A 25469-nucleotide genomic window follows, 5' to 3' on the forward strand; every position below is an offset into this window, starting at 1 on the left:
GTTGGCTGAACACAGGCACAAGAATCAGCTCAGCCTAGATTTTACCATGCTTGCTTCACATGACTGTAACTCCTTAACCATTCAGACCTGCAGAGAGAGTTCAAATGGTTCCTGAAAGATGAGAATTATTGTGTAATTTCACAGCCCAAAATACAAAATAAGTCCAGATCTTTAACAGAGTACTTTGACTTTGTGGATAATCCTTCCATCCAGTAGCAAGAGCTGGCTGCAGAGAGGTTAGTGGGAACATCTCATTTTTACGCATAATTTAGTAAAGATGGAGTAGTCGTGATACATAGTCAAGCTTGCCTGCTGCTTCTTTGACTTTGATCATCTCACCAAAGTCTTGGCCTGAAAACGAATGAGCGCGTTTATAGAAAAATATGGAAAAATTCTTTAAAGTAAGACCATTTTCTGGATATAAAGGAATGAATGCAGTGAAAATGAGGCCCTCATAGTGCAGTTAAACAAGCGTGCATCTGTAATTTGAGCGTGCGTGCAGGTCAAAGGTTGACATACAACGAAAAGAGCCCTCCTCCCCCCAGTTTTCTGTTATCTGCAGCCTCTCCACACACATAATCACTGACATCAGGAGCGCTTTTGTCTAATTTGTTGCAGAGAATTGCGTAATTGAGTCTCATTGCTTGCAGCTCAGTAGTACAATCGCCTTCTGTGATCCTGGAGCAGTGTGCATGGTAGCGAGAGGTGGGGGGGTTTCCTCTTCAAGCTTGCAGGGGCAGCGATGACAAAGTTGAATGCAAGTGTGTGTGTGTGTTTCAGGGGGAGGAAAGGTCTGAAGTGTGCCCTCCAGATCCAGGGTTTCAAGCTGAGGCACTTGACTTTGTGTGTGTTTTGTATGTTCTTATGAGTGTCGATGCAGATGTGTGGGGGTTTTGTTGTTTTGTTTTGGGTTTTTTGCACTTGTGTGTGAGCGCACATGTGTTTTACATTCTGCAGAGTGTGTGTGCTCAGCCGTATGTGAGCTGCTTGAATATACAAAGTGCATAAAGGTGGGAGTGTGTTACTTCTGGTGGTGTCAAGGGGCTCTGTGTTCTCAGTCTGAACGCAGCTCTGTTAGTTTGGGGGTTTGCTCACTTCCCCTGGCAGCTTTTCTGACGCACACACACACACGCATGTGGTGGGCTTCATAAACAAACCCTTATATTTCAACTTTTGGCAAACTTTGTAACTGTCAGATTCGTACATACACACTCTACATACTCGCAGCTTCCTATCCCACAGAAGCAGGAGCCACATGTAAACCGCAGCACAGACACCCTCAGATTATCCGACACACTGACTAACACTGGTCAACACTGAGACATCACGCTAGACTGTGTTAATTAACTGGCTAAATGTGCCAGAGTTGTGGAACTCATTAAGAGCGTGAGACAGAAATTCAGCCGAAAGTGTCACTGGAAGATGTATATATTGTGGTATAGCATGTATCCACAAGAAAATGTCCGTGGATGAGACGTTACAGTCTGCAAATCGAGGGCAACTATGTGATGTGAAAATCCCAGTTGCTGCCCAATGATCTCTTTATATAGGGACTGATATTAAAGTGTGGGGTGGCTAACACTGAATAAACAGACTGGGAAAAAATAAAGTAATTTCCTAAATGCTTAGTTAAACACAAACTGCGCATTTTGGAAGTCACAATGAGTCATATGGAAGGTTTCGATGATGAAGGGTCATTTACACAAATACATCACTATAAATGTCTAAATGCAAAGGCGGCGAGAACTTCTATTATAAACGTCAGATACTTAAGCTGTGAGACAAATTCAAGGTCCAGAAAGAGACCTTGAATTTATGATCAGATGAAAAATCGCCGAGGTGACTAGCAGAACTCATTGTGTCATATCTAGTCTATCCAGATGCCACCCATTAACCAAACGAGAATGGGTCTGAAAAGCACAGTGGTCTGTTCTGTGAGAAAATGGTGCAAAAGCAACATGTGATTCCTTGTTATGTGGAGCTAGGCAGTGTAGGAATTTTAAGTCCGATACCAGTACCGATATTTCATGGTTTTAAAAAGCCAATATTTTGCTCATGGACACAAGACAGATTTCCCAAACATTTATTAGTGTAGTTACTTATGAATCCTAATATCACGATACAGGATAAAATAAGCTTCATTTGCAATGAAATTTTATGCAATGAAGACCTGTTAGGATCATCATTGCAAATAACAAATGACCAGTTGATGACAGTCTCCCTGGTGCTTCACGAAGACCAGGGACATTAAACTTTGATAATTGGGCCTTGAAGCATGAAACTACATGGTAAATGTGTAAAATTATAGAAAAGGTCCCTGTAGTCTTTTGCTAAAATTGTCCTTTAATTATATAATTAAATATATAATTATATAATGTAGTAAATTGTGGAAAAACTGCAGCTTTTCTGTAATTTTATTGTTTATCTATTATTTAATTGCCTTGGAGTAGTATGTGTGGCAAATGAGGATATTGGGGTCGGCATCTCTATCAATAGGAAAAGCTGTAAAAGACCACAAATAAAGTTAAAGGTTTAACTGTGTTTAAGGTCCACTTCTTCATATTTTTAAAGCTGTCCAGTGGGCGAAATTGGAGTCTTTGCTGGGCTGATTCTTGGCCCCGAACCTTATGTTTGACACCTCTGGTGTAGACCCTCATCTAAGTGTTGTCATAATCAGTTCATTTGTCGCCCTGGCTGCAAGTTGTGTGAATGTGTTCATTTTGTATTGTTGTTAACATCAGTGAACACCTCTGGGCTTGGCCTGCTCGACCTCTTTTATTGCAGTCTTAAATCAAAGGTGTTCTCTTTCACAGCAGCTAATCTGAGTGGACACTGAGGTTAAACAAGTAAGCCAAAGCTTCCAGTCTCTCCATAGCAGCTGCGTGACTGAAATGTGTGCCCTCTGTTGTTTTCACTGAAGTTTAGATGTTGAGAAGGCATACCACCTCAGACAGACACACACCAGAGCAGTAATTGGACCATTACGAGGGAGGGGAGGGAGGGGGGGGTGATGAACTCAGTGAGAGGGCTATGACACAATGGTTTCTCCTCAAGACCACTGTTTATTTTTCTGTATGTCCACCAGGTCTGCTGACAAGAAGCTCTTTCATAGCTCTAAAACAGTGCTCTGTGTGTGTGTGTGTGTGTGTATGTATGTGTGTGTGTGTGTGTGTGTGTGTGTGTGTGTGTGTGTGTGTGAGAGTCAGTGAGACATTACCTGTTTTCTTTACCTTAGATAGGGGGATATGTAAATGTCTAAACATGGATGCCGTTTGAGGCTTTCGTGCCCACGGCACAAAGGAAGGTGGTGTGTAAAGGAGAAAGTGAGTGTTAATGAGAAGCGCGTTACAGGCTTTCAGTCACAGTTGGGACTGATAGTCACACATTCCCTCACACCGCCAAGACCGCATACCACTGCGCACACAAACCAGCACAGACTACACGGTACATACAAGGATGAATGGTCTCTATTAAACCGCCAACTGTGCTTCCACCGCCACATGTGTCAGGTCTATATGGATCTCATTATTATTTTATTTTTACACACAAAGCAGACTTAAGCCTCAGTATGAGCACTTTCTCATTTACTGTACAGCTCTGGGTTGCGGGGACAAGTAACCACCACAAATTTCATAGAAAGACGATAAAGACACTGGGACTGATAATGATGATGTTAAGGAAGCTGAACTTATTGCTTAGTGAGTTTGCTTCGAGTTTTTTTAGCCACGATTGTTAATACTTGCTTCAAGGTGCAATTTTAAGAAGTTAATTTTAATAGTCTGAACTTTTTTGTCCTGCTGTCAGCAATGGTAACAGAAGTGATAGGAAACATGGATTGTATTTGAAAGATGTATTTTTAGAGTCTGTAAAGCGAAGCTAATGTGAAGCTCCTTGATCTTGCATTCTTGATAATGGCCAGTAGGGGGCGACTCAAAGTCTGTGTGGTGTAAGTGAACACATCCTGATGAGTTTATGGTCTTACTACGTGGAATCAGTCGCTAGTTACATATAGTTTACAAGCAGCTGAAGTTTATTTGTGCAGCACATCAATTGTGTATGTATTTGTATAGTTTTATGATTATTGAGATAACTTCATCCAAAGTACAAGAGAAATGCACAAAGTATCAGACATATCTTTTTTTTTTTTTTTTTTTTTTTTGTCCAGATCAAACATCTGAACCATTCGGAGGGTCAGTTGAGTGATTTGCTGCCTGTTAGCACAACTGTCAGTCATAGATGCTAATCCCTGTACAGCCGTTATAAAGAAGACAAAAAATGTTTTAGTACCAGGTTGTAAACCTCTTTATTTACTTGCTGAAAGTTGACATTTTCCCATGTGAGTCCATAGGGATCGTCTCAAATTTAGAGCCAGTCTCCAGTGGCCATTGGAGGAACTGCAGGTTTGATGATTATAGTATGTGTTTGCTTCATTTGGGCCCGGCCCTGAGGATTGCCACTTGGTCCAAATTGACAGATGTGAGTTCAGTTCTCACTATAGTGTATTTATTGTGGAAAATATAACATTTCTAACTGTATATTTGACATTTTATGTCTGTGAAGGTTGTCAGTCATCCAGGTCATCATAGACTAAGGAGCTTGGAAAGAAAAGCGTCTGGACTTCTTTAAGTTTCCTTGAAGACGTTTCACCTCTCATCCGAGAAGCTTCTTCAGTTCTAAGAAGAATTGGTAGAGAGTCCAAGATTTTAAGCCCTATGGGTGTGTCCCCAAGAGGGTCATGGACCCCCTATTGATACTAACCTAATCACATTAGCCAAGGTTTTAAAATGGGTGTGGGTCACGATCAGCCAGGATTTCAGGTGAGCTCATAGTGAAACCTAGTCCCACCCTATCATGTGATTTACTGAGGTCAAATGGCCCAGTATGTGAGTGGGCGCTAAGGCATCTGGGAAGGGATCTCAAAACTGGATTATAGATGGCAGACAGTTGATGTCGTAAGTCACCGGCTCTGTTCAAAGATGGTCGCTCACAGTGGACATAGATGGCTTCTTTCACTCCTCTTTCAAACCATCTGTCCTCTCTGTCCAAAATGTGAACATTGACATCCTGGAAAGAGTGACCTTTGTCCTTTAGATGCAGATGGACATTTTACACATTTCGGAAATTTTTTGTTTCCCCTGAAACCAAGTGTGACATTTCCTACAGATTAACAGTGGTGTCTGAGGTTAAACCTTCCGTTGTACCTTGCAGAAATATTGCGTGAATTAAAAAGTACACTACTTCACACATCCTCGTTTTCAGTTTCAGGAACCTTGCACTTGCACTTGTTTGGCCCTATGACTGTTTGGTGGATAAAACCAAACCTAACTCTACATCCTCCTCTTTTATTTCTTTATTGGACTGCATTGGGTTGCTATAGTAACAGGGCTGTCTATTGCAGGTGAGAGAAACAGCTCGAACTGTCACTGTTTTTCTCACAAGCAAAAGGAGACTCGACTAGTTTTTATCTAGTCAAGGATTCACTGCTGAACTGTTAGTGTGCTGGTAGGAGCGTGATATGGACGTGTCAGTGTGTAAGTATGTCTGTCCACTAATGATGTAATCGGTCCTTGTTGCAGAGATACTTCAGTCAGATAGACCCAACCTGAGGAGGACACAGAGCGAGGAGACTCCCAGTACAGCGGGATCACAGGCCAGGTCAGAAAACGCACACAAAGACACACACACTGTGACTGTTTGGAATTTGAGTACAGTCTCTCAATGCTTCAACAATATTTTAAGAATGGAGTAAAACTATGGTTAACATCCAACTCACTGTACCATTACACATGTTGAGTACGCCATTCCAAGAGTCACTGTAGGTTGGGAAAAGCATGGAAACCTCTGAGCCTGTGGATTTCAAAGCCTAAAGTGCAATACAAAGGATGTTTTGCAAAACATCCTTTTTTGCCTTCTGAGAGGTCTTCAGCTCTTCTTTTGATTGTGTTGTAAGCGCACAGCATGCAGTTGGCCTCACTAGCATGTGACTCACCTCCTTTACTTCATCAGGCACATTTTCGATGCATCTGCTTCAGATCCAGCTCGTTTGAAGTTATTTTCACAAAGGATGTTTTGGATGTGCCACCTCAGCTTGATTGGCATAATGTTAGCATCCTCCCAACAGATTACACAGTCCAAAATTTTAAATAATGTCTAACAAAGTCCATCAGTTATGAGCAGTCTTGAATTGCCCCCCAATTTCCAAATCGTCTTTATTCTCCATAGTTACCAAAAAACGCCAACAACGTTTAAGTTGCAGTTCTGCCACCATGAGTGCTGTTGGGGGATTCTGGGAAATATCTCAGTTCAAGACTCTGAATCTTTTTCTACCAACATATGTGATGGTTAGTTGTGGTTTTCTCCACACAAGAAGGGGGATCATTTATCCCCTTCCCAAAGTTTTGCGTTTGCGTCATGGTGTAATAATTCCCACCATCTGGCATCTGCATAAAACAGACTTTGGGTTCCTGGATCTGCACAGCTTGCTGTCATCTAGGGGAAATTTGATATTTTATTTTATTATTTAATTAGGGCACCTCATGGGATAGTGTCAGTTTTGCTGTCCAGCTCCTGAAGAGCTAGGGGTAACACAGCAGGACAGATGGCCCAAAAGTCTGCGATTTCTTAATTGTCATAACTCCATGACTGTCAGAACAGTGACATTTAGGCTCATAAAATTTCTGAATTATAACATGAAATATAACAAGATATACAAAAAGAGGCACATACACTGTAGCCAGCTTTTATTAGAGCTTCTTTATGAGTTATATGGGGAATACTGTAGACTTCACTGGCATCCCCTGTGGGATATAGTGCATTAGATAAGGTAAAGTTGTAGCTTATGTCTAAAAAAAATTAAATAAAAACTAAGAATCAGGTCTATTTTTCTAACAGGCAATAAAACTCCAAAGAGATTCACTTTTCTGGTATATCAGGCAACCAAAACATCAAATACAAGGCAAGATTATCTCCTGTTGAATAGCTGAACACCAGAATAATAGAGTGTATTTATAAAAGCCATCATTTCAGCATTATTCTGTCTTAATGTTTATTTCCACAAGTCAGATTTTTAAAAGGCTTTGTGATTCTTTATAGCCCAACAAACCAAAAATGCTTTTCAGCCTTCAAATTTAAAAAAAAAAAAAGGCTTCTTTAATCCCACTGCTTTAGAAAGTCTGCAGCCGTTGTGGTACAGTAAGAACAATAATAATAATACAATGCTAAACTTGCCTAACCCGTTTCTAAAAAACTGTTTATGAAAGTCATAAACCCCAGGCATAATTGTAATCAAAATAAATGCAGAAAAGAGAAGAAAAGGGTCGAGTGGAGGAAGCCATTGCCAGCACGGTCGACTGAAGCACTTATGCAGAGTGCCAGCATGTTATCCCCCCCCAAAGTGTGGTTTCAGACGCAGCTCTCACTGGCTAGAATGGTAGTGAGATAATAAATAGTGGAGCAGGCTGCATTTATTTCCAAGCTTTGCTGCGGGAGTGCATGGGGTCAGATGGTATTTCCCTCTAAACACTGTAGGGGGGCATTAAGCACAGTTCAGCCAAGAGCCCAAACCGCTGCTGTCATGGCGAAGCAGTCAACATCTCTATACTGCATATGAAGAGATGCCACCAACAGACAAGAGGAGAGGCTTCTTATGCTGTTCTCAAGTGTTCTCATTGCATGAACATAGTCATAAAAACATGCAGACGTGCACACTGCACTGTTAGTTCTTCTCCTCGTTGAGCTGCGTAAACAACTGAACCGAGAATCCGATCATCTAGAGATCGCCGTCCAAGCTCGGCCCCAGCATTCCTCAGTCCTGGGGGGGCAAGCCATCGTGCTTTTCTTTTTCTCGTCAGAAAAGCAAAGTTATATTTAGCGTTGGGGAAAATATGATAGTGTTCAGAGAGGAAAAGCAGCTGACACCTCTGCATGTTTGGTTGAACCGTGAGTCGCCAAAACAAAGGATAGAAAAGGACGAGGTGAATAAAATTCCTTAAAGAAAGTAAGTGCAGATGTTGATCTCTTCTTCTTCTTTTCTTTCTCCCCTTTTCTTTCTCTGTTTTCAGGAGCAACAGGCACTCAGTGGGGGGTTCGCAGGGTGAGTCCCCGGGGGGCTCCAGCGGGACCTCTCTGACAAATGGGGATCTGAGTGAGGAGCAGATCCCTGGACCCGGCGCTCGCCGGCGGTCCTCTAAGAGTCACGGCAGCCCCGGAAACAGCGCAGGTATCAAAGTCTGCTCACCTCGCCACGGTGTCACGCACAGTTTAAGAACACAGGGTTTTTACGTTTATGTGGTTACACTGCTGAGGAAGCTTTTAAAAGGCAGCATCCAAGAAAATAACCACATTACGCCACGCTACAGCGAATGGTAGATGTGGCTAAAATAATATTTCATCTGTTTATTCACAGAAATGTAATCAGCAGCTTTTATATATATATATGTATCATGTGGAAAATGTTAAATTACAGTTTCCTGCTTTGTTAATGGATTTTAAGCTTTTCTTTGTCACAAATAATAGAAATTTTGGACTTTAGGTCAAAAAAGTAGAAACATAAAGGAGACAATGGGAATTCTTCACAACTTCTAGCTTTTTCTAGATAATACATTTGATTAAAAAAAATTATGAGGAGATGAGCTATAGTGAAAATAATCTGTACATACCCAAAAAGTTTTTATCCACTCCTAAATATGGGAGTGGATAAAAAGCATTTTATGCTTTTATTTGACAGCACCGGTGGAGAGAAAGAAAATGTGGGAAAAGAGAGTAGATGAGTAATATCCAGCAGATGCTCCAGCTACTTGTAACAAACCAATCAACAGAAATTGTTTGTTTGTCTTTCTTGGTCCCAAATCAGCTCTCATGCAACCATCAGTCCACTCACTCTTAAACCGTAATTTCTTAATTGACTGTAAGAATGCATCACATCATCTTGCCAGCTTTTCTTATGCTTCTTGCTGCCCGTGTCTTCTCTCAGATAAGGTTGAGCTGACGTCTAATGGACTGGAGAACAATCGTGGCGTTTCCCGACACACGCCTCCTCCTTCTTCTCCTTCAGGCAGGTCTCCAGCTGCCAGCAGCAGCAGCAGTAGCCCCTCTCCTGGTCAGCAGGAAGCCCTGGGTCCAGCTGCCTCAGTGGAGCCCAGCTCCAACACAACCTCCAGCACAGAGCAGGCCAGCAACAGCACCACAGAGCCCACCACAGACTCACTCCCAGCAGGGTAAGAGCCAGTGCGTCACAGCATCTCCTAGTCAGCCTTTAGTTTGAGCAGCAAACTATAAACTATACGAAAGACTGCCACAGAAACACCCAGAGAAATATTTATTGTTTAAGAAAATCTTAAACACAAACTGCTGTATCTATGTGTAAAAATGCTATTACAGTAACTTACAGTGCATAGCCTCCCAGGTGATCGATTAGCAGAGAAATAAAGGGATGAATAGTAAATAAATGTTTAATAAATACATTTTTATAACTGATGTGAAATAAATAACTGAATGAAACTGGGTCAGACCAGTGTCAAAACCAGGGTAGGTCAGTTTTCAGAGGAGAAAATCTGACATAATTTTAGCGTGCGAAATGCAAAGCAATCTAACTGCTACTGTGGGCTTTATCTCGAGAGAAATTACAATGCTTAGATGAGAAATGAGGCACAAGAAATATGGTTATTATTAGTTTTGGGCTTAGAAACTTCCCAGAATATTTTTTTGGGGGGGGAGTCCTCACCCCCAAATATTTTTTTTTTCTGTGTGACTGTGATGCTATAGCACATTAAATATTAAAAGTAAGCAGTGATTAATAATCTGTTATTGTATATAGATAAACTTTGTATGGATGCCGGAGTAGGCCCAGATCTTTCGTGTAAACTGTGAATGCGTCATAAGTATTTAATTGTGAGAAAGTTGAGTCCTCCCATACTAAAACATTTAATTTCCTTTTCATTGTAATCCTGTAATAAAATGAAGTCTGCCTCTATATATATATTTTTTTGCTTCTTGTAGCTTACTTCACCTTTTTCAGTTTTATTACCAGCACCATATTTGCCTCTGAAGCTCTGAACCCAGTCAAATCTTCCAATAGTCTAATAAGAATCGGCGTAGTGTGTGTATATTTGCAATTTCAGCCAAAAGTGGGGATTCATTAATAGTTATCAGATGAATAAGCTCAGAATGAGATGAATGCCACCAATATGTCAGAAAAGAATATTTTACTGTTAGACTAAAATGGTGTTTCCAGCGTGAGTCATGTGTTTACAGAGGTAGCCGTGAATGATTTTTTTATAGAGGATAAAACTTCAGCAACACTTGTTGAGTCAGTCCCCCCAAAAAGCTGTGTGGATGGCTGCAGGTGAGCAAGATACATTTAGAGGTTTATTACATTAAGGGACGCTCATTCCCTGACTACTTAAAAAAAAACAAAAAAAACAAACTAATATGTATTTGGCAGTCTAAGAAAATCTTGGATATCTTGTTGCTGGAACATATTCACTGTGATAGTAAATGAATATTTGTGCGTGCTTGTCTCATCTCTCTTTGTGCAGCTGGGAGCAGAGGGTGTTGCCTCATGGCAGAGTGTATTACGTTGACCACAACACCAAAACCACAACGTGGGAGAGACCACTGCCACCGGGGTACGCCCGTTGCACTTTTAAATGTGTTTTCTCCATCAGCGCACTGGTTACTGGTTACGTAAAGTTAGGCTAATGCATGTGTTAACATTCCTCTCTGTAAACTAAAGGGCATTCAGTCACCTGTCTGAAATGAACCGTTTCTTCTGATATCTGCGGCCACCTTAAAAGGCCTCACCATCTGACATTGTAACGTAAATGGGGAAAAGCAGGATCTGTCCTTAAATAACCATTTATGCCAGATTAATGGTCTAACATTTGTGTCTATTTGGCTACATAGAGAGGAGGATTATGTTAATTACAGAAGATACAGAGGCCCACTTGTATGCCGTCCTTGCCCAGTGGTAATGACACTTTGCGTAGGTTGAGAGCTGATTGTGTAAAAAGTTGGCTTGTTCAGGAAAAGGAAAAACAGCGGAGTTCAGCATGAAGACAAAAAAAAATCCAACCGAAGATAAACAAGCGGAGTTCTGTTCCAGGTTGAAATCATGCCGTACTGTTTCTGTTCCAGGAGGCTCGCACGTCAGCATAGGTAGACATTAAAGGTGCAGTTTGATCTCATTCCCCTGCACCGAACAGTTGAGGACATACATCTGTGCCAAGCTCTTTAGACAGTTTGCATTAAGTTCAAGCTGGACTTGGTTGAAGCGCCCTGTGCCACAATGATTTAGGCTAATGCTACTTTAATACTACATCTGTGTTTTTTGCAGCATAGCATTACACCTCTGTCTCCCAGAGTTTCCTGAAACATCAAAATCAAAATTACAAAAAAAGAATGTTTTATCAAAGAAAAAAGTAAAACTTACAGCAAAACTGGCCAAAAGAGAATGGAGTTCATTATGACTAAACAGCAGTGGAGTGTGTGAGTCAGCAGTGGCGACGATGGAAAAGCAAGCAGAGGTGTTGTGGGACAGAAGGAAATGAGAGACGCTTTATTGTTCTGAGGCCCCTGTGAAGCACATCAGCTGACTGGCTGCTAAAGTTGACAGCCTTCTGTTGAAACGAGCCAAAACAGCCTCTGAGTTGGTGGGAGGGGCGTCTGACCCCTGTGAGCTCTGATTGCAGCAATTCCATTGAAGTGAACTTGCCACAAGAATTTCAGTTCTGGGTGGACTGTGACTTTAAAATTAAAGCTGAACATATAAAGTTCCCTCCCAGTCTTGGTTTCTGCCCGATCAAAGCTTCTTGTTTTATTAAGAGCACGTTATATGTTCTCTGGCATAAATGCACACATTGCACTGTAACTGTGCCTAACTCTGCAGCTTGATCGTAGTGTTTGTGTGCTGAGCCATTGAACGAGAACACCGTTTCTCCCTCTTCTGGAGTACCATGTTCTGCCAGAGTTCAGCCCATTTACGACATTTTTACTTGGAGTGAGTATTGATTGATTTTCAGAGCGTTTGACTGGGTGACAGAGAGAAAGAGAGGCTGTTTTTAGGAAAAGGTTGCCCCCACTAAACCTCCACCTCCATCTCAGATTTTCCATACAAGGAATGAGAGCGTGGGGGCCCAGAGAACAAAAGTCCTTTCTTCGTGCCACATGTACTTCCATCCACCACTGTGCTGGCGGATGGCTGCCGTGGCCCTTCAGAGGATCAATTAGCAAGCTAATACTGCGCTAACGCTCCAGATGTACACACCAGGAGCTGTTTAGAGGATGAAGGGGGTGGGGTTGGGGTAGTTGGGCAATAGTGTTTTTTAAAGAATGAAAGCAATCCAAAGCCAGACTGAGGAGAGCTTCTCACATTGTTCTTTATCATATCATCTGCAGGGTTTGTGAGCAGTAACACGTCACAAGCTCAACCGCTCCAGTTTTGAAGCTGCATTATGTTGTACTCTTTTTTTTTTTTCCTTTCCGTGCAACGTGTAGGACCTCTTGCAGTAAAACCGATTCTGTATTTAGATTAAGCTGTTCTTGTTGGTGGTTTTTAAAAAATTTCTTTAGACCAAACAGACTAAACTGAAAAGCTTTTGTTTATATCCAGTATAGCATTTCAAAACATCAAATGATTACATCTTGACTAAAATGGTTAGAGTTAAGAAGAAGTACAGCATGCCAGACCAAAGTGTAGCCGTGATTTCCACTTAAAAAGTCAGTCTGAAAAACTTAACAAAGCCTTAAGCAGTAATCAGATCTGTGGCTGTGTTACTGAGCAACAGTATTTTTTCTTTGATGCTAAACAAACCAGAGTTCAGATTGAAGCTATCATGACCGAGCCCGGCCTGAAGCTTTAATCTCATTCTGTCCTCCACGGGAAACCCATGTCAGATTACCTTTTCTGTCCTGTTTTTTTTTGTCTATCCACTGGTTGTTGTTTAACGATACACCTAAAGGTATAAATTCCTGCATTTTAATTCTGTTCAGTTTACTTCTTTTGAATTAAATTTTATTTATAAAGTACCAAATCACAACAACAGTCATCTGAAGGTGCTACATCCCCCTATAAGCAAGCACTTGGTGACAATGGGAAGGAAAAACTCCCTTTTAATAGGAAGAAACCTCCAGCAGGGAGGGGCGGCCATCTGTCGTGACCGTTTTGGGGTGAGGTGAGGAAGATGGAACGAAGCCACGCTGTGGAAGAGAGCCAGAGATTAATAATAACTAATGATTCAATAAAAAGAGGTATATAAACACATTGTGAGTGAAAAAGAATCACAGTGCATCATGGGAAGCCCCCAGTAGCTTAGGCGTATTGCGGCATAACTAAGGGAGGATTCAGGGGTCACCTGATCCATCCCTAACTATATACTTTATCAAAATGTAAAGGTTTAAGCCTAATCTTAAAAGTAGAGACTGTGTCTGTCTTCCAGATCTAAACTGGAAGCTGGTTCCCCAGAAGAGGGGCCTGAAAGCTGAAGGCTCTGCCTCCCATTCTGTTTTTTAATATCCTAAAAATCACAAGTAAGCCTGCAGTCTGAGAGCGAAGTGCTCTAATTGATTGATACGGTACTATAAGGTCTTCGAGATATGACGCAGCCTGATTAGTCATCGCCTTAAATGTGAGGAAAAGGATTTTCAGTTTGGTTCTGGATTTAACAGGGAGCCAATAAAGAGAATCTAATATGGGAGAAATAAGGTCTCTCTTAACTACTTCAGGGTCTCCTCCCAGTTGGTCATACCCCCCCAAAAAACTTCCAAAACGATGTGTCAAGGTGGCATCCAAGTCCCAGCCCAATGCCTGAACCACCTTAGCTTTGGCCTTTTGATATAAGGAGGAGCGGCTCCTGGCTGTCTGCACTCCTCACACTAACTCTGAGGCTGAGTCCACCCTACAGAAGAAATCATCTCAGCTGCTTGAAGATGCAACTAACTCTTTCTACTTAGAGCGTAACCCAAAATGGAATCAACACTGAATGCTCATATTGTTCAATGAATGTTGTTTTTTTCATTATTACCTCTTTTTCCCACCAATAATTCAGCAGTTTAAGTAACTTGAGCACAGACAGGAGACGGAGCTAATAAGTGTTGCTTCTGATTGACACGGTTATAAATAATGATTGAACTGTTCAAAAGAAGCTCAACACTGTACTGTATGATCTGAACATGGTGATGGGACTGTAGTCTACAAATTCCAAGAAATACACGGAGTCGATAGTTAATGACATGGTACCATAACTGGTACAGAGCGTCAGAGACAGATAGCCCAACTGAGGAGAGACTCAGACGGGCCTCTGTGGGCTCTGGGATTTTCCTCGGCTCCAGTAAATAACAAGCCAGCGCTAATATCAGAGAGGGAGCAGAGTTTTCTTGTGCATTTTAAAGAAAGCTCAGAGGCATCGTGGTCAGACAGACTGTCCCTCCACCAAATAACTCGCTGTGTTTGCAGTCATCTGTGTTACTGAAGTGTCCTTGAGAAAGAGACTTCTCTGCCGTGGCTGTCACATGATCCTCCTGGTTTGTCTGTGTTTGCATTCATGCACTGCATCACCCATCAGTATCATATAAAATATCATATAAAGTTCTCAGAGAGCTCAGTGGTGTTGGGAGTGTTATTAGATATCATACATGTAATAGTAATTTATCCAATTAAACACCCTATTGGATCGCTTACTTTCATTGTAATTGTTACCGTTTTTTAGTTACTAACTTTTGAAGATAGGGCTGCTATTTTGTTATTAGAAGACACTTCCTTTATCCTGACTTAAAAAGGGATTTGAACTGTACTTTTCCCCCCATCATTAACAATTTAACAAGTAGATGGGAAATTATTATTGTGGACCAGCATTAAAACTAATTATGTCCACTTACCTTGATCTAACTATACATGTTATTTTTCAGGAAGATTGTTTGTCCTTGATGAGAAATGCATAATGTGTGTCTTTCTCCTAAGGTGCAACCAAGTCCAGGATCTTCTCTTGCATATCTTTTATTTTCTTCCATTTCACTGTGAGCTTGTTCTGCTGGGCACTAAAGGCTTAAAACATCCAACAGATGAAAATTATTAACATTTTGTGTTATATAAATATGCAGGCATCCAATAAAACATGACGCAGCAAGCAAACTCTTAGCCTAGGTTGGTAAACTAAATCTTCCATGCAGTTCTCCTCCTGCAGCCTGAATGTGAGTTTGCATATATGTTTCAGTGCAACAAAACTGAGTCTGTTTAGAGACTCAGTTTTGGAGCGAGTGGTTCTGGACTTTAGGCAAACTGAAAGGCAGCGGCTCCAGTCATACTGATTCTGTGTGAGCCAGCTACACTGCTTGTATTATGCTGATTTCAATCAGTCGTTAAGTAGCAGTGGTGCTGTTCTCCAAACATATGAAAGGTAAAAAGAAAAAATGTAGCATTTTAATGACAGTGGAGGTGTGATACTGCTGTGCATGACTATTTATTTTCTATCTGAGGCTGTCTGTGTGCATTTGGATTTTTTTAAGCTGGTCTGTATCTGCAGTGAGTGTTTTTAGCCTTCGGAAGTCGATGCTGTTTTCTCTTTACCAAATTCTGTTGAACTTAAGTCAGAGATACAAGAATAGCAGCAGAGCAGCAGTCGGTCCTGGTGAGCCTGGGGAGCTGGTTCATGTGTGTTGGGGAGGGGGCTTTGTTCATGTGTTTGTCCTCTGTGGGTCTATTCTTTGTGTGTTTGTCTTTAAGTAGACTGTCACTATCTCAGTCCAAGTCCAGACCTCCTGTCTCAGGGGAAGAATAGCACGTACATAAACAACTGAGCACTCACATGAAGGATATGGTTAGTGTCAGTCAGAAACCTGACATATTCCATTGGTTTTACTCATCATGCGTAATGCCAGGCGTTGGCTTAAGGAGAATAAACTACTTGATATTTCAGGCTAAGCTAAAGTGATAACGTAGTAAAACAAAATTCAGCTAGCTTCAGTCTCTGTCTCTTACAGCTGATTTTTAGGTGATTTACTTGAGCACTAATCCAAAGCAAGATGAAGACTGTGGAATAATGCAAACATCCTTATAAAGGAAGCATTAAACAGTTTTCTATAAGAAACATGCCTATTCCCTCTTTTCCTTTCCTGAATCCTACTCTCTGTCTGCCTCCTCACTGTTTTCCTTCCTTTTCTTGTCTGTTTGTCTTTCCTTGTCTCCATAAATAAGTACCATTGCTATCAGCAGCTTTTCGATGCAACCACCCACTCTTGAAGCGATTAATAAAATCTTGTTGAAAGCCACAGCGCCCGTCGCTGCCCTGACTAACCCTTTCTGTGTCCCCCTTGCAGCTGGGAGAAACGGGTTGACCAGCGGGGCAGGTTCTACTATGTGGACCACAACACCAGAACCACCACGTGGCAGAGGCCCACAGCCGAGTCTGTGCGAAACTACCAGCAGTGGCAGAGCCAGCGCAGCCAGCTGCAGGGCGCCATGCACCAGTTCAGCCAGCGCTTCCTCTACCAGGTACCACAGGGTTTTAGTGGTTTCCAGCATGCAGTACACTGGCCTTGAAGAAGCCCAGCCAAAGATGTTTTTGAATGTTTTTGAAATGTTGGAACAGTTGGAAAATAAGCCCACTTGTAGCATTTATCCATTTAAGCTACAGTGTTGCAAGTTGCAAACAAATAACCTTGGTGGTTAAAGCCTTAAATGTTTACAACAGACTCTTGTTGTCTCTCTGATGCATAAACCTATGTGGTGACAGCATTTCCAGATAACCCCAAGCATCTACTTACATATTCTGGGTTATTTTTCTGGCATTGTTGGTCAGTGCTTTGAGTCAAACCATACACGTGTGTCTGTGCATCCAACTCCTCATAAATCTATCTCAACAGCTGATCATCTGATCGCCTTTAAACTTGCTGGTTAAACTATTTAGGACTTAAACGAAGTGCAGTGGTGAGCGGTACTCATGTTTTGGCTAAAAGTTTTTTTCTGCAGTGACTGCAGCATGCTCCACTCTGTGTGTGGGACAGGGGCTACACACACACAGACTGTATCATATTCCCAGATCTCATAACCCTAAATTTACACAGTATTTAGGGTTTTGCAGGCATGTGTAGATCTCCTTTTTAAACCTGGAACTTTATTATTTCTTATTACGTGACTTGTTGCAACCAAAAATACCCTGGGTTATATTCTTCATGAACATGCACTACACTAGTGAGGTTGCAAAAATCTCTGGATTTCTTCCACAGTGTGTTTTGCCCCTCCCTGAGCCTGATTCTTCCTGTTAAAAGTGAGTTTTTCCTTCCCACTGTTGCTCAGTGCAAAATCCAAGGGGGTCATTTGGTTATTAGAGTTTTCTCTGTTTCATTGTAGGGCCTTTACTTTACAGTATAAACCACCTTGAGGCAACTGCTGTTGTAAATTGGCATTATATAAATAAAACTGAAATGAATTGAAAAGTGGCTATAAATTGGTCAAGTGCTGAGACGAGAGGGAACGCGGTACTGTGTCTTGGCATGTCTGAATAAAGCTATAAGGAACATTAATGTAATGGCCACCTAGTCTCAGTAAACCTGTCTCTTTGTGTCATTTAGACACAGCTGTCCTCCCCCATTCTGGCGGGTTTGAAATAGAGGAAAATAAAGTTGGTTAAAAACACCAGACTTTTGAGGCTGAAGATTCCATGTTTTGGAAAAGCCGTCCTTCATTTAGACTGAAAAGACGGCAAAATTCTTGAATTTGGCACAAAACGTTTGCTTTGTTTAGATTTGGACATCACTGTCACGCAGGCACCACGAGACTAATGTCTGTATGGTTTGAGTAAGTCGAGCAGTCTGAAGGCGTCGTCTGCGGGGGGTTAGAGATGATATTTGAGACTTGTTTATAGTATTTTTCCAGCGCAGTCAGTTGATGTTTGGCCGTGCTTCTGACAATCACAATCTTCTCCGTGAAGCAGCCAAGGTCAGATTGCAGCCAGACAGTAAAAACTTATGGGGCTAAAACAACAGAGCCTTCTCAATGGACCATTAGTAAAAAACCGCCTTAAAACTCTTATAGGCTTCTATAAAAACACCCCGCCCTGCACTCCCCGTGCTGGTGTTTCAGTTTTTATGAAATCTGTGTGTTCGTCTCAGTCTTTCTGTTTTACTCTGTCTGCTTGTGGCGGGTTATTTTATATGCTTCCAGATGCCTGATTCCTTTGTTGTGTTTGTCGTCTTTGAAACAACCTTCACTTGTTTTTTATCAGCTTTTGCTCCAGTCATTTTTTAAATGCTCTCATCATCTTTCAGCTCTTTTATCCATCAGTGAGTCCCTCCCATTTTATACTTGTGTTTCACTCACTGTCGATTTCACGATGGACAGTATCTGTTTGACATGATCTGAGTTTGAACTTGAAGGCAAAACATTTAATGGAAAACACTGTCAAAGTTAGCTTTGGTCTTCACTGTGGCATGTATTTTTACTGACTTCTTGTCTACACACATTAATTACTTTGGACTGCTGCAATTGTTAGGGATGCACTGATGTGTTATGTTGATCAGATCACTCTGAAATCTCCAAAAAGAATGGCACGATCTCCTCATTTGACTTTTATACATAGCATAGATGAAGCAACAGCAAACAGTAGGTAGGTTGGAGATACTTTCCATCTGCTGGGTCAGCAGTTTTTCTTTGTTTCTATGTTTGCAAAGGTTTTCAACTAAATCGGAAATGGCAGTCAAGTGAACTGGCATGACCGATCATCTCAAAGACGATGCTTACTCTGTTGGCTTCTTACGATTTTAATAGTATTTCCAGTAACATAACATAATGTTGTTGTCAGGTGTGCACTCGGAATGAGAGCAGGGTGAGGAGAAATTAGCATGAACATAACATAAATAACAGCGTGTGTAGTAAAGGCTCTAATACTGAGCTGAAATGAGATGAGTTTATTTGGTCCTGGTCTCAGGTGTAATTTAATTTTTATTTAATTCATTTAACACTGATATTGGATTGATGTTCTCTATCAGCAGATATGCTTAGACACGGTGTCCGTATCAAATGGAAAAAGTCCTATTTTCGTTACATCACCAGTGTTTCCTTTTATCTTCCTTTTTTTCACATTCTCATATAAGATGAAAGCTATATCAATGTTTGTTATCTCAAACTGACACTGAATGCTATCAGATTTATTCTCCTCAATCCTGTTACAATGGTGGATGGCTGTATTAAACATGGCCGAAGTCTATGTGAAAGTAAGCCCTTTGTCTGAAAGCCCTGACTTTAGAAAGAGGATATCCCTGATACAGATGAGGACCAAATTCTTTAATTATTTTTTTTTAACAGAGCAGTGGATTTTAACATACCATTTCTAAACATCTTATTTTTCTTTACAAAGCATAAATTATTTAAATTTGCACACAACAACAGAATTATTTTGGAAGAAATCAAAAATGACCAGGATTGTTAGACATTTTTATTGAGCCACAGCACAAATCACTGCTGTCCAATGAGGTGCTTTGACTTTGTAATGCTCAAAGCTTGTAAAATCAAGTTAAAACTTGACATGTAGTCTACACACAGTATAAAAACCTTTGAGCTGTCACTCGAGCACATCCTGCCAAAAACAAAATAGTGGGCGTGTGTGAGACTACAACAAACGACTTCAAGCTGTTATCCAGCAAAAGAGGATACACATCTGACTATTTAGCATCAGGGAGGCTAATAACTTAGTTTAATTTGATCAATTTAGTTTTTTGATTTTGTGGAATAATTTTATTTTTATGTAAAATAAAGTAAAGTAATGAAAGCTGTGTTTGGAAAAGCTATGTTAAAAACCCCTTGCTCTGTTAAACAGTACTTGGGAAATCAAATTTTCATAGAGGGGGTAATAATTTTGTCATCTGTATCAGTTGTAGCTATGGGGACAGAAGCCCCACCCACCTGCCCTTCATACTTTTTAATTGCTAAGGACAGCCAATCAGAAGAAAGGGTTAAAGGAAATGCAGCTAGAATAGTTTGCATTGGACAGAAATGAGATGAAGCTCCAGTGTACAATAAATGATCATTATTTAAGATTATTATCTGCTCAGCGAAAGTTCAAGAATAAAAATATGAAAGAGGAAATGTTGTTCACTCAAACTAGTGAATTTAAAGGTGGATTCGTGGTCTGCTGATGATTGGATGGTGTCTACGTCACCTGTTATCTTCAGCACAGACATCCTCTTCATCTTAGCTCATCAGTGTTTTGGCTTTTTAATTTGTGCACAAATTTTTGTGGGTTTTTTTCTAATTTTCTTTTTCTAAAGAACCTTTAATTCACTTTTTCTCCCTGACCTTTGTCTCTGTGACATTTGAATTTCCCAGGAAAGCGTATGTCTGTGTTACCACCATCAGTGTCTTTAACGAGGCTTCGTCTGAGAACAGACGGCACTTCATGATATGAAGAATATTTTCAATCAGGTCCTTGAGCAGACTAAGCAGAGGCTGACTAATGGCCAACTTAGCCCGTATGTAAACATTTCCAGTGATGTCAGATTGTATAAGTAACGTAAAAATAGTTGAACAAACAAAAACAAAGTTATAAGCGGTGTCACTATTCATTCAGGTTTTTAATGTTCGCACAGAAAGGTTCAGTTCGAGCTGGAAACTTTTTCTTTCCTCGCCCCTCCCTTCCTCCCTCTCTCCTTCTGAGTGTGTGAGAAAACCCAAGAGTCAGGTCTGCCCTCCATGTTGATAGTACACTGCTCTGTCTTGGAATGCCCACACTGCTGATAGCAGCGACTATTTATGGTCCCACTGTGTGTGAACAAGGAAACACACACAAACTCTTCATAGTTTTTCTGTGAACACAGCCACATGTTCTGCTGCCGGGCGCACACTCTCACCATGACTCCTCCAGAGGTTTCTTCCATTTTTCCCCCCAATTACATTTTTTTTTGTTTGTGGTGGAACTTTACTGGTAATCCTGTAAAGTCCCGTTAGTCAAGTTTGCAATATTGGTGATGATATTGTGATATGGAGCTATGTGACCTTGTCATGCAGTCATGTGCTCCTCCTCTGTGTGTGTTGGTGCAGATGTGTTCACAGAGCTGTAATGTTGAGGTCAGGTGCCACATTTCTTCTCTGAAGCACATGACAACTAAAGAGAGCCAAGGGGCCAGTCGCCCTCTTAAATGGACCATGGCGCTGCAATGAGGCTGTGCACACACACTCAGAAACATGGACTGTCTAAAGCTCCACAAACACATAAACACAGGCACCAAAGCGAGCATGCACTGAGTGTTGTAAAGGAGTTGGACACTCGAATACTGAAACTTTTAAGCTGGTTACTGGTGGTTTTGTGTGTCTTTTATCTTTTTTGTTTTTAGAGTGGGAAGTGAGAAGATTTTGTTGGTAGGGACTATAGGACACACTTTGAACAGAATGCTTGAGATTTTAAGGTTAGCTGCTTTTGTGGTCTCTGCCACTTGGGCACTTTTTAACATCACATTACTGCACAGTATTGTGAGAGTCTTGAGAACATGAAAAATAGGTACAAGGATTTAACATCTGCAAACATACATGGAGCTACAATATATATGTGTGAAAAATAAAGCCTGTACAACTGTAACAAGTTTCAAAGTCAATATTTGGTGTGACCCTCTTTATCCTTGAACAGTCTGACCTCTCTGAGGCAGCTTTCTTGTAATTTCTTGAAGTAGTCTTCAGGAATAGTACTCCAAGGTTCTTTTGAAGGACATTGAAATTTCTTATTTGGATGTTGGCTGCCTTTTTCTTAAATTTTCTGTGAGCATGATCCCACACTGCTTCAGTAATATTGAGGTCCGGGCTCTGGGGAGGCCAGTCCGTTACTGATAGTGTTCCACTGTGTGTCTTTCTACCAAGGTATGCTTTAACAGCATTGATAGTGTGTTTGGGATTATTTTCATGCTGAAAAATGAAGGTGCTAAATAATCTGAAGCTTTTCTAAATGATATAGCATGGCGGATCAAAATCTGACTGTACGTTTCTCTGTTCACAATTCCACCAATTTTCACAAGATCTCCAACACCGCTGGGTTAAACGCAGCCCCAATCCATGACAGAGCCTCCACTGATCTTTACAGATGTTTTTGAACACACTCACAGAAGAAATCAGACTTCACTGTCCCCACATGCCAGGGCAGCACAGTTCTGTAGTAGAAGAGTTGACGAGGAAGCGGTCCACCTTTGCCAGTTGGCTTGTAGAGGGCTGTCTTTTTCTAGCTCTCTTTACAGTGATGCGAAAACAAACAAACAGCTTTTAAACCTTCAGCTTTCAGTTAGATCACATTCAAATCATCATTCAAACGGCAAAGATTTTTTGACTTGCTGGTAAAAGAGGCTTCATCCCAACCAACTTTGCCCCAAGAATCTGCAACAAATGCAAAAAGATATAAAAAGAAATAGCTTTGTCATTTTTTCACTCGAATGCAAATATTTTGTGCTTTTTTTGTTATCACATGACTGTAAAAAAAAAAAATTATTGTATATCTCTTTGAACAGATTTTACCTTCGTGATATTTTAGCCACAAAGCAGTTAGGAGGGAAAATAACTGTCACATTAATGTGGAATGAAAATAATGATTGCAGCTGCAGTCCTCGCAGTGATAGCAGTTCCAAAAGTGTGTTTGCCGAGTAATTGCTGCTCGTTAGAAGCCCCAGTGAGAGTAGGCTCACAGTCATTAACTGCTGTTTTCCGGCCCTCCCCCATTTCTGGCCTTCCTTTTTATTTACCTCTACTCTTTCCTTTAACCCCTCCCCAATCTTTCTGTCGCCTCTCCAGAATCCCCCCAATCTCCTGTTTCCCTCTCCAAAATCCCCGTTTTCTGCTTCGCCTCAAAAATATCTGTAGTTTTATCTCGACTCGTTTCAGATAACCTCCCCCTTTCTTACCCTCTTCATTCTCAGCCCTCACATCACTCATTCACTCACTCCCCCTCACCTTCCCTCAGAGGCCTTCCTCCCTCCCTCGTTTCCCCCTTGCCCTCTAACTTTTGGCCCTTTCTGGCTGCAACAAGGACTCCTTAACAGCTTTACCTGAATCAGCCCTGTGTTTTATCACTTGAACAGAAAACTCACACAGTCCACATGGCTGGATGTGACGTCGACTTCTGTTTACACTCAGCTCGTCATAGAGGACTTTTATAACAGGAAAGGAACAATGAACAGAGCCTATAAAACTGCACTCATGCTGGTCTTTATATCATTGTGAATTTATTCATGGAAATTAGAAGATTTAAACCAATTAGAAACTTACTATGTGCTGTCAAATTGAGTCTTTAAGCCCTCATGGCAGTTTTCATAAGAGCTAGTGCTGTATCCTTTCAATTTCAAAAGACATTTAGGTCAATAATCTCGTTCAGAAAAAAAAGTCTTCTCAGCGTGACAACATTGTCTATAACTAGTAATAAAAAGTAATGCACTTCTTCACTTATTCACATCACTTGTTCATCAGCAACAGTGTTTCACTTTCAAGCAGAAACTTTCTGGTTTTGCTGCTTTCCTTCATCATTTGTGACGTTAACGTGTGGTTGTAGACTGTTGACTAGACAACACAAATAGATGTGACATTATAGTAGGTTAGTGTGCTTCATAATTTTTGGAATTTAAGTCAAGTTAAAAGTCAATTAATTGTGAAAATCATTCAAATATTTTTTGGAAAATTGAAAATGATTAGTTTCCACACTGTGTACACCATTTCAAATCACAGAGTGACAAAAACGTGTTTGTATCTGTTACCTATAATAACAACAACACCTCAAGTCAGCACCTGATGCAGACAGTGGTCTGCCATACATCACAGTATCAGTTTATTATTGTAGGGTCTTTACCATACAATATAAAGTGCCTTGAGACAACTGGTGCTGTGATTTGGTGCTGTAAGAATAGAGCTGAGTTGAACTGAAGAATATCCTTTAGAAGGAAAAGAGCAGCAAGTAAGTATAAATGTTTGTTATATTTTTGGCTGTTTCACGGGGCAGTAGCAGTTTAAGCTACCTAAACTACCAGACCTCCCTGTCCCTAGCCACCTCCTTCAGCTCTTCTTCAGGGGCACCAGTGTCACAAGCCTGGGTCCTGGCTCTACTCTGAGGTAGTAGTAGAACCTCTACTGTGAACCTCTGAGAATCCCTCCATGAATCACGCCTTTATCGTGTTAAAGGAGTTTGTGGGCTCTGGTGATGCCAGCAGGTGTCACTTTGCCCCTGGTAGCGTGTCCCAAGGCAGATTGGTCCTGGGTGAGGGGTCAGACTAAGGTTGATTTAGAGTCAACGTGAACTCTGAAACAATGGAGCATGTTTATCAGAGGCCTACCGTGGATCCAGGCGTGGGGCAGGTGCTGGTTGGCGAGCCTCTGGGGCCCTCAGCCTGAATGAGCCACATAGGCCAGCCCTCCTGTGGATTGTTCAGCCACAGTGTGGGCAGTGTGGATCAGGAGGTAGTGAAAGGCAGAGGGCTTAAAACCGGCTCCTGGCACATATTTGATATATGCCTTTGTTTATTTGTTTGTTTATGATTCCATTTTAATCAGTTATTAAGGTTTACTGATGTCTCCCAGCGAGTCTTTTCTTCTTTCAGTTTGGTAGGTTCTGTTCATTTGATTAACACCAAGAGTGATGGAGCAGTGGGTGTGGTCAGAGTCATACAGTCTGAAAAATATCAATATCCAGCAGCAGGTTATTGATAACATGGCAGTTTAGCCTCGTTATTACACCTAACCATGGAAAGAATGACAAAAATATGTTCAAAAGTCGGTCAAGTTTAGTGTGTTGCTCTTCAAATGTTATAGTTCTTTTTAAGCATTTTAACTTCACTGTCAGATGTTCTTTGGCATATTGTTGTTATATCACATAACACAGAAAATTACATTATAATCAATCCGAAAACGTTTCAGTACATCAAGAAAAAGAGTCAGTTTTAATTTAAGGTTGTAAAAGTATCTTTAAAAATCTCATATAGGATTGCAGCTGGAAATTCACACAGCGCTATAAACACTGGACAATTATGAGCCATTAATATGTTTGAATGTGTTAGTTTCATAGACCCACACAGATAAAGAGTTGACTGGCTCATGAACTCTCTGACCTCAGATTTTCCCGTCTCCAGCTGTGCACATACCATCCCCTCTGCTCTCTGCAGATGTGGAAAGCAAGCAACAAGTCCTCTTTGCAGCCGAAATGTGACGAAGGATTTCACAGTGCACAAGCATTTCAGTTTTGTTTTGTGTTTTTTTTTTTAAACTCTGCCTCTGAAGTGTTAAAAGCAACCAGCTGAAATTGCCATTTTCACCTGTGGTGCCTGGCCTTGAACGAGGCCTTTGTGGCGTATTTCTTCCAGGTCCATAATACCCAACCTTTATTTCACACATTTGTGCCAGCACGCCGCTTTTCCCTCGCTTCCTCTCCCCTCCCTTGTTTTCTCAGCCTCCTTTTCTTTTCTTCCCTCCAGCCTCACTGCGTCTGGAAGCTGCTGAAGAGCTGAATGGTCAGAGCCAAGATGAA

The 25469-nt window shown here is 41.1% G+C and overlaps 1 protein-coding gene across 4 annotated transcripts in view; it reads left to right on the forward strand.

Moving 5' to 3' along the window:
* wwp2 (WW domain containing E3 ubiquitin protein ligase 2) overlaps window positions 1-25469 on the forward strand; it is a 61324-nt gene that overhangs the window by 18371 nt on the left and 17484 nt on the right. For all 4 annotated transcript variants that reach the window (XM_003439412.5, XM_005449303.4, XM_025909003.1 and 1 more), the window contains exons 6-10: window positions 5577-5655; window positions 8061-8218; window positions 8972-9215; window positions 10536-10625; window positions 16309-16483. In XM_003439412.5, coding sequence (XP_003439460.1) covers window positions 5577-5655; window positions 8061-8218; window positions 8972-9215; window positions 10536-10625; window positions 16309-16483 — 746 coding nt within the window. The remainder of the gene's footprint in view (window positions 1-5576; window positions 5656-8060; window positions 8219-8971; window positions 9216-10535; window positions 10626-16308; window positions 16484-25469) is intronic.

This window comes from Oreochromis niloticus, linkage group LG7 (assembly GCF_001858045.2).
Source record: "Oreochromis niloticus isolate F11D_XX linkage group LG7, O_niloticus_UMD_NMBU, whole genome shotgun sequence".
NCBI lineage: Eukaryota > Metazoa > Chordata > Actinopteri > Cichliformes > Cichlidae > Oreochromis > Oreochromis niloticus.